The sequence below is a fragment of the Rhineura floridana genome, chromosome 3 (assembly GCF_030035675.1).
Source record: "Rhineura floridana isolate rRhiFlo1 chromosome 3, rRhiFlo1.hap2, whole genome shotgun sequence".
NCBI classification, from domain to species: domain Eukaryota; kingdom Metazoa; phylum Chordata; class Lepidosauria; order Squamata; family Rhineuridae; genus Rhineura; species Rhineura floridana.
In genome coordinates, this window is record NC_084482.1 from 14,863,772 (window position 1) to 14,873,114 (window position 9,343).

The following is a 9,343-nucleotide window of genomic DNA, read 5'->3' on the forward strand; positions in this document are numbered from 1 at the left end:
TCTTCATGGTTCCTTTCCCCTCCTAAACTGATTTGTGGTAGCTTTTTCTTGCAGTACACTCTAACTGGATCAGCTGGTGCTACAGTATGGACTAGTGAAGTGCTACTAAGGCTTCAATAGACTACAGTGCCTTTAACTGAAAGCTTCCTCCTTGCAAGTTCTGATCACACTTATTTTTTCCCTGGAGGGTTATGAGTAGCATGCTTCTCCATTGCCCCAAATGTCAATTCCTGTTTATGCAGGGTGAACTGAAGACTTCATTTTTCCTTCTTTAATGCAAAACAAATCAATAATGCCTCTCCTCTCACTAGAAATCCCAACCAAATTCCAGTTGTTTGCTGGAGGGATCTAGCACTGTGAAGCTAAATTTTAAAAAATATGTTGCTGCATTGCTACTTGGAGGCCTGCTTCTGTTCAACCTTAGGCCAGCCCCAACTTCCCCCCCTCCATGGGCCTCAGTCATCCTTGGCCAAACTTCTGGGAACTGCATGGCAGCAGTGAGGGTGGCAACCCAAAACTTGGCATGCCCCACACCCCCAATGATCCATGCAGATCACCTCAGGGGCTTCTTTCTCCCCTGCTCTTCAAGTGGGAAATCTGACTAGGGAGAGGGCAATCAGGGCAACGTCAACTATTTTTCTTGCTGCCACTTCAGTCAAAATTGGTGAAGTTTTGGGAGGGAGCAGCAAAATATGTTTGGAAAGCCCTGATCTAGCATCCGGTCCCAGTGTTAGTCACTCTTGCCTTTAGCTAAGTAAACCTACTTTATTGAGATGAGACAAGAAAATCACAAGAATCCCTCTCTGACGACTAAAAGAGTTGGCTGCAAGCTTTCTTTTTAACACATATGTTCCCCCCCCTTTCCTTGCATACAGCTATCCTGGTGAGAGGAGCTAGAATCCAGAACTTGCTTTTATGCAAAAGGTATGGTGCGGCTGAATTGTACGCTGGAGAAACAATCTTATAGAATTTTAGACCTCAGTTTGGCAGAAGGTTTGGAAAGTTGGGTCACTTAATTTTGTATGACTTTTAAAAAGAGCTTTCAAGTATAAGCTCTTCTCTTCCCCCTCTCCAAGTACGTCATAGCATTGCCTTATGGCATCAAAATGGATTGCAGAGCATGAGCATAGAACTATGTGTATGTGCCCCTTTTCCACACCTGTATGGAAATTCACTAATAGGCAAAAAAACCCTTGCAGTTTAAGAATGTACCTATAGCCAACAGATACTTCTATCAAACTTTAAAAAGCAGGGAAATTGGACAGCTCTGGTGAATGCACCAGGGGAGAGTTCTCTTGAGACCTCCTCTCTCAGATACTGTACTGCTCTACAAATTTGTCAAAATGCAAACACAATTTGGTTTGGTCTTTCATAGTGCAATCCACTTCCTGTGTAGCTTGGAAGAATTTGGTAACATAGGCCTCTAAGCATATGGTGAGTGGTGGCACTATCTGCCATCTCCAAAAATGGAGAATTACATTTTCGTATGTTTGTTGGTGTTATTGTTACTCTGCTTCTTTCCTGTATTACACTGTTTCTACAAAGAATCTAACCTAGAAAATTATATTTCTCTCATTAATCTGTGTCAAATTTGTTTTTATGAATTTCAAAGCTTTTTGTATTGGTCAGTGTCATATGATGGTGAAGACAGCCTTTTGTGTTCCATACTGGAGGTTATATTCTATTTCTACTTTGGGTGCATTAACAGTTGAATCTGAAACAGCAGTTTGATGTAAAGTCAGACTAATTACAATATGTTGCTACTTAAGCAATGACTAAAGCTGTTGGAAAAAATAAACTTGATCTGCCCAAGATGCATGTGTTCAGCCTGCTATGTTTAAACCACTCCACTTAAGGAAAGGTGGCTATGGTCAATTAAAAACATACAGCACACCTAGAATTTTGCTAGAATATATTTCACCTCCCACTGTTTTATCTTGTGCATACTGAGACAACTCCTGATGCCCATTGGAGACTATATAGAATTATTCCACAATTGTTTCTGGAGATTTTTAGTGTAAACTATGCAAAGCGTTGCAGTACTTCTCATTCACAGAAACAGAAGCAAAAGAAAATGATTTACTATAGGAAACTTCACTAAAATTGCAAAGGAAATCATACCTATTTAAAGTGACTATCTGAACTATATTAATTATCTTAATATTGTTGCTTCTTCCCTGCTAAAACAAGATCAGCACAGCACATGTCTTGTTTCTGTTATTTGGGCTAATTCCAGGTGTTGCTACCAATCACCATATGCTCAGAGGCAAGTTACCAAATTCTTCCAAGCTACACAGGAAGTGGATTAGACTGTGAAAGACCAACCCAAATGGTGTTTGCATTTTGACAAATTTGTACGGCAGTCTAATATCTCAGAGAGGAGGTCAGGTCTCCTGCTCCCCTGGTGCATTCACTATAGCTGCCCAATTTCTCTGCTTTTTCAAGTTTGAGAGAAATATCTGTTGGCTATAGGTACATTTTTAAACCGCAAGGGTTTTTTTTCCTATTAGTGAATTTCTCTGCTTTTTAATCCGGGAGGTAAGAAATGGGTCCTCTGCAAGTTTGCTGAGAATGGATTGATCATTTGCATGCTTATTGAGTTCAATGGGATTTACTCCCCTGCAGTCATGCTTAGGATAGGTGAAACTGACCATGGGGGATGGGGCGAACAGGAGGAAGAAGGGCAGGGGTAGGCCAGGAGGAGGGAGGGGAGGAGGGGAGGGGAGCAGGCAGGGGGACAGGTTTGATCATTTGCATGCTTAGTGAGTTCCGTGGGACTCCCATGCAATCATGCTTAGGATAGGTAAAACTGACCATGAGAGATGGAGGGAGGGCTGGAGTGGGCAGAGGAGGAGGAAGAAGGGAGGAGGAAGGGGAATAGTAGGCCTTATCATTTGCTTTCTTATTGAGTTCAATGGGATTTACTCCCATGCAATCTTGGTAAGGATAGGTAAAACTCACCATGGGGGAGCGGAGAGGAGAGGGAAGGAGGAAGGGAGGGGACAGGGGAATGGAAGGAGGAAGAGGGGGAAGGAGGGGATTGGGAGGGGCAAAGGAAGGGTGAGGGAAGGGGGAAAGGGAGGTGATGGGAGGGGGGAGGGAGCAGGTTTGGTAATTTGCATGCTTATTGATTTCAATTGGATTTACTCCTGTGCAATCATGCTTAGGATAGGTGAAACTGACCTGAGGAGGGGAGGGGAGGAGATTGGGGGGGTGGGCACTGAGTAGAGGGAAAGTCCCTTTCCTTTCCAAAAGGCAAACATTGTGAACAATATCATTGTTTTTCAGTGTTGCCCCCACCTTTTTATTCTACAGCAGGCTGTAGTCTCCCACCCAAATTTAAACCAAAGCTGTCTCTGGCCACATCCACATCAGACCTTCATTTCACTTGAGACAGTCATGGCTTTCCCCAAAGAATCCTGAGAAGTGTAGTTAGGGAAGAATGCTGAGAGTTGCTAGGAGAGGCCCTCACAGAGCTTCACTCGGAGCAGCTGACTGTTAAACCACTCTGGCCATTGGAGCTCTGTCAGGGGAACAGGAGTCTCCTAACAACTCTCAGTACCTTTCATAAACTACACTTCCCAGGATTCTTTGGGGGAAGCCATGACTGTATTGAAATAAAGGTCTGCTGTGGGTGTGACCCTTTGATTAGTCAAGCCAAACAGCTGTGAGTCTGGCTTGTCATTGACTCCAATACTAAATTTCTTAAATTTTAATTAAAAATCAGCCAGGCATTTTTAAAAAACTTTTAAACTGCAGAAGATGAAGGTCGGAGTATGAGGCAAGGTCAGTAATAGGATTACAGGTACTCTGTGAACATGGCTGATTTTTAATTAATTTCAACAAATTATTAGAACTCTGACAGAAAGAAGTCCAACAGCATTCTGGATTATTTTCTCTTTTTACACTCTGAACTCTTGATTCTCTCTGACTGTTATGTGTATCACCACAACAATTTAGAAGGTTGTTAAGCAAGTGTTTCTGAGTTCAGGACTATAAGGTTTTGTAAGATATTGCTTTGAAATGAGCTTATGGGAAGCAGCAGTATGGCATGGGGGGATATTTTCAATTTAACATTGTGGAATGAGAAAAATCCATGCTGGCTATAGTATACAGCCACTCTTGTGGCTTTATGATTACAGCTGCTATGCGTGTGCACAATAAAGACTGTCCAATGTCGCTCTGACATAGGTGGGCATCATTCCCCACTAGTGAGTGTGGGGAATGGAGGGGTGTCCTTATGATGGGGGGGCTACATTGAAGGTCAAACCTAGCCCCTCTTGAGGTGCCATTTGACTGGCACTTCCCTAACTTACAATGATTTATCATCTAGGCACAGTATTGATATCTCCCTCTTGTGGTGTGGTCATGGAATGGGACCCTTCTCCCTTCCAACTTCACCAAATCAGAATACTTCATGGATTTGAGAACTTATTTGGGGCTATTTTTTTTTCTCTACAGAGACTGTCTGCAACATTTTATCTGTATTGGGAAAACACTGCAACAAGATCACTGCAAACTATTCTGGCAGGGTAGCAATGGCAAAAGCAATACTCCAACTGACATTGCAAGATATGAGGATTCTCCAGAAGAAGCAACAGAGACAAACTATTTTAAATCAACTTCTTAAAAATGTTTTTATCATTTTATCATAATAAACTGTTTAAATGCTGTAAAGAATTATCCAGTTGTCTGCCAATTTTCTCATTGGCTCTTTAGAGGAAGGGTAGGATAAGGGCAGCAGACATGGTCCTTCCCCCATTTGTCTTCACAGCAGCCATATGAGACTGGGAGTGAGTGGCTCAAGGTTATCTAGTGAACTTCATAGTTGAGTGGAATTTGAACTTCTCTTACTAGTCCTAGTCCAATACTCTAACCACTATACTGGCTCTCCCTTGCTTCCTGGGAAGGTGTTCCCATAGCAGCTCAGGCTGCCTTGTCAATATCTGGCCCTTCCCTAACTAAATGGGTGAACCTTTAGGCTGCTTGCCAGATCAGGGGTCTCTGCAACTCACAGGATAAATACTGGAAGGGGCAATCCCCAACAGCAGCAAACAGCACAGCCCTAAAAGAATGACATAAAGATGTGCAAGAAATGACTTGGGGTAGGCTAGAGAACTGTGTCCTCTTTCAACTAGTGCAGCGATTCCCAACGTGGGCGGTAGCGCCCCCCTGGCGGGCATTACAGCCTTTCAGGGGGGCATTGGTATGACTACAAACTTTAGGGGGGCATTGACATTTGGCGGTCTGGTGCGACAGTTGAAGCATTCAAGTTTAATTTTATTTAATACACAAATCATTAATTTTTAAACTGTTTTGTCCCCAGTTAGAATGTATTTAATAGTCTAAATTCATGGAAATAACACTATAGTGTGTGCTCTTTAGTAAAGAAATTCTGAATAGCGGCCAGTGTCATATCAAGGAATGGGGATATTAGCCACGCCCCGGCACTAGGTAATGTTCTGATGCTGTTTTGAGGGATGTTGGAACCAATCACAAGAGAGTGTGTGATAAGCTGGTTGTATTGGTGGAGGGCGCATTCTTCCAACGGATGAGTGCCGTGTGCAAACAGGTGACAAAGACAGTCGGTTATTTGCTGGTTTTCTTCAGGAATGGGACACACTTGCTACCCGTTGTTTCTGTGATGTTTAAATGACCTTGTTTAATGATAAAATAATAATAAAATAATAAATTTATTTTTTGTGTCGCCTATCTGGCCAAAGCCACTCTAGGCGACCTACATATTAAAATTCAATAAAATACAATATAAATACAGAATAAAATACAATGCAGTCAACACTAATGCAGCCGTAAAACTATGTAGGGCAATCAGTAAACAATTATCACAGAAACAATAAACAATCACAGAAAAATTAGCCCACCCCGGAGATCCCAAAGGCCTGTCCAAAGAGCCAAGTTTTTAAGGCTCGGCGAAATGTATCCAGGGAAGGGGCATGGCGGAGATCAAACGGAAGGGAGTTCCAGAGAGTGGGGGCCGCCACTGAAAATGCCCTCTCTCTAGTCCCCACCAACCTAGCTGTTTTCGTTGGTGGGACTGAGAGAAGGCCCTGCGTGGCTGATCTAGTCGGGCGGCTTAATTGGTGGTATTGGAGGTGCTCCTTCAGGTAAACTGGGCCGAGACCATATAGGGATTTAAAGGTTAACACCAACACCTTGAATTGGGCCCGGAAAACAACTGGAAGCCAATGTAGATGAAATAACATTGGTGTGATGTTATCGCCGCCGCGGCTGTTTGTAAGCAACCGAGCCGCCGCATTCTGCACCAGTTGTAGTTTCTGGACCGTTTTCAAGGGTAACCCCACGTAGAGCGCATTGCAGTAGTGACCAGGGCATGTACTACCAGTGGGAGCTGATGAATAGGGAGGTAGGGTTGCAGCCTCCGTATAAGGTGTAGTTGATACCAAGCTGCCCGGCTCACTGCCGAAATCTGAGCCTCCATGGACAGCTTGGAATCAAGAACAACCTCGAGGCTGCGGACATGATCCTTCAGGGGTAAACTCACCCCATTAAGCTTCAGGTAAACAACACCCAACCTTCCCCTGTCACCCACAAGTAGCACCTCGGTCTTATCAGGATTGAGCTTCAGCCTGTTCCTTCCCATCCACCCACTAACGGATTCCAGGCACTTGGACAAGGTCTCCACAGCCAACTCCGGTGAGGATTTAAAAGAGAAGTAGAGCTGCGTGTCATCAGCATATTGGTGACACTGCAGCCCAAAACTTCTGATGATAGCTCCCAGCGGTTTTACATAGATGTTAAATAGCATGGGAGAGAGGATAGAACCCTGTGGCACTCCACAAGTGAGGGGCCAAGGGTCTGAAACCTCATCCCCCAATGCTACCTGTTGATGCCTGTCAGAGAGAAAGGAACGGAACCACTGTAAAACAGTGCCTCCTATTCCCAATCCTTCCAGGCGATCTAACAGGATACCGTGGTTGACGGTATCAAAAGCCGCTGAGAGATCCAGGAGGACAAGAAAGGTGAATTCTCCCCTGTCTAATGCCCTCCTCATAGCATCCACCAGAGCGACCAAGGCTGTTTCAGTACCGTGTCCAGTCCTGAAACCCGATTGGTATGGATCTAAATAATCCGTTTCATCCAAGTGTGCCGACAACTGGCTAGCCACCACTCGCTCAATGATCTTGCCCAAAAATGGCAAATTCGAAATGGGGCGAAAGTTGTTCAAGACTTGGGGATCCAAGGAGGGTTTTTTTAAAATGGGTTTTATAATTGCCTCCTTGAGGGCTGGTGGCAGTACACCCTCTTTCAAGGATGCATTTACCACCGCCCTGATCCCTTCGCCCAATTTCTCCTTGCAATTCATAAGGAACCATGATGGGCAAGGATCAGTCAGACAGGTGGTAGGCTTCATCGTTGAAAGTACCTTGTCCACATCCTCAGAAGGAAGAGGCCAGAACCGATCCCACTGAACCGGATTGCAGCTGGTCAACTCTGGATCTTCTACTGCATCCACAGCGTACGGAATCGAGTTCTTCAGGTGTTCGATTTTATCAGCAAAGTGCCTTGCCAATTTGTCACAGGAAGCCTTAGAGTGCTCCAAGGGCTCCTGAGCAACTGGACCGACCAGGCTTCGGACCACTTGGAACAGCTTCCTGGGACAGCACTCTGCGGATGCAATAGAGGCAGCAAAGAAATCCTTCTTTGTTGCCTTTATTGCCACCTGGTAGGCAGCTATTGCTGCTCTAACCTGTGTCCGAACATCTTCAGAGCGGGATTTCCGCCACCGGCGTTCTAGTCGTCTCACCTCCTGTCTCAGACTTCGCAACTGGGGTGTGTACCATGGTGCTGTCTGAGTTCTGTTCAGGGGGAGAGGACGTTTCGGAGCCACCCGGTCTAATGCCCTGGTGATTCCCTCATTCCACTCCATCACCAGGGTTTCGACCGGGCGACCTTCAGCAGGTTCCAAATCCCCCAGCGCAGTCAGGAATCCATCCGGATCCATCAGGCGCCTGGGCCGGACCATTCTAATAGGTCCTTTACCCCTGCAGAGGGTGTGTGGCAACGAGAAGTCAAGGTTCACCAGATAGTGATCTGACCATGACACGGGGGTAAAAGAAATAGCCCCCAACTTCAGAACACTCCCCGCCATTCCCAAGACAAATACAAGGTCGAGGGCATGACCGGCTACATGGGTGGGCTCAGTGTTACTAAGGTGCAGTTCCCAGGAAGCCATGGTTTCGAGGAAATCCCGAGGGGCTCCAATGAGAGTGGTCTCAGCATGCACGTTAAAGTCCCCCAATACTAACAGTTCTGGGGAGAGCAGTCGTACATCCGAGACCACCTCTAGCACCTCGGTCAGGGAGTCTGCCGTGCAGCGGGGCGGGCAGTACACAAGCAGGATCCCCAAACTGCCCTTCGAGCCCAACCTCCAGTACATGCAATCAACAAACTTGGTCTTTAAATGACCTTGTTTAATGAAACAATGCCGGTAAACTGCATGAGTTTGTTGTTAAGTAACACAGTATAAGACTATTACTATCCAAGTATACTCCAGATATTGTGAAGTTAGCCAAAACTCATCAAGCTCAAGGATCACACTAGTATTTTATAATAAATCTCATTTTATTAACTTTTCTATAACTATGTATGTATATTAATAAATCATACTAAGAATTCAATGTGTAATCTAAGTGCAATAAAAAAGCATGATAAAAACAATCAGTAATAATCATTGAAAATACCTTTTATGCATTACTCATATTTTAAGGGAAGAATAGGAAGCATTGGCATACACTTAATCTGAGGGGGGCGTTGGGCACAAAAAGATTTTGCAAAGGGGCGTTGGGTCGAAAAAGGTTGGGTAACGCTGAACTAGTGCAATCAGGAATAACATTAGAAGATTGTGGAGATGCGTGTTAGTTTGTAGCAACCTCGTTACGACGAGAGTGTGTTGCCATGACAGGCTGAGTCTGGGCAGAAGGGAGACTTGCATAGGCCAGGGACCCTGGAGGACAGAGTATATTTCTGTTAATCTGGCCCTGCCAAGATCAGCGATGATGGGTGATTGCAGTGGAAAAGGCTGGGTCTGTGTAACCTCTGTCATAACAGAGAAACTGCATGTGAGATGCTGACTGACAAGGAGATAAGGAAGACATCTGTCTTGGTAACCTACTGGATGATTAAATCACAACAAAGCTGGGAGATTGTATTTGATTACGTGACAAGTGAAACTTGTAAGGACACCAGTTTGTGCCTTCCCCTTAGAAAACCAAAGTAAACGAGAGACAGAGAGAGAGAGTGTAATATAAAAACCTAAAAATCACACAGTGCCCATCCTCTCACCCATTCCAAGAAGATAATG

The 9,343-nt window shown here is 44.7% G+C and overlaps 1 protein-coding gene across 3 annotated transcripts in view; it reads left to right on the plus strand.

The window, feature by feature from the left end:
- LOC133379400 (gametocyte-specific factor 1-like) overlaps positions 1 to 4,680 on the plus strand; it is a 28,128-nt gene extending 23,448 nt beyond the window's left edge. For all 3 annotated transcript variants that reach the window (XM_061614575.1, XM_061614573.1, XM_061614574.1), the window contains exons 6-7: positions 876 to 924; positions 4,462 to 4,680. In XM_061614575.1, the coding sequence (XP_061470559.1) occupies positions 876 to 897 (22 nt within the window). In that variant the 3' untranslated portion in view covers positions 898 to 924; positions 4,462 to 4,680. The remainder of the gene's footprint in view (positions 1 to 875; positions 925 to 4,461) is intronic.
- The last annotated feature ends 4,663 nt before the right edge of the window (positions 4,681 to 9,343 follow it).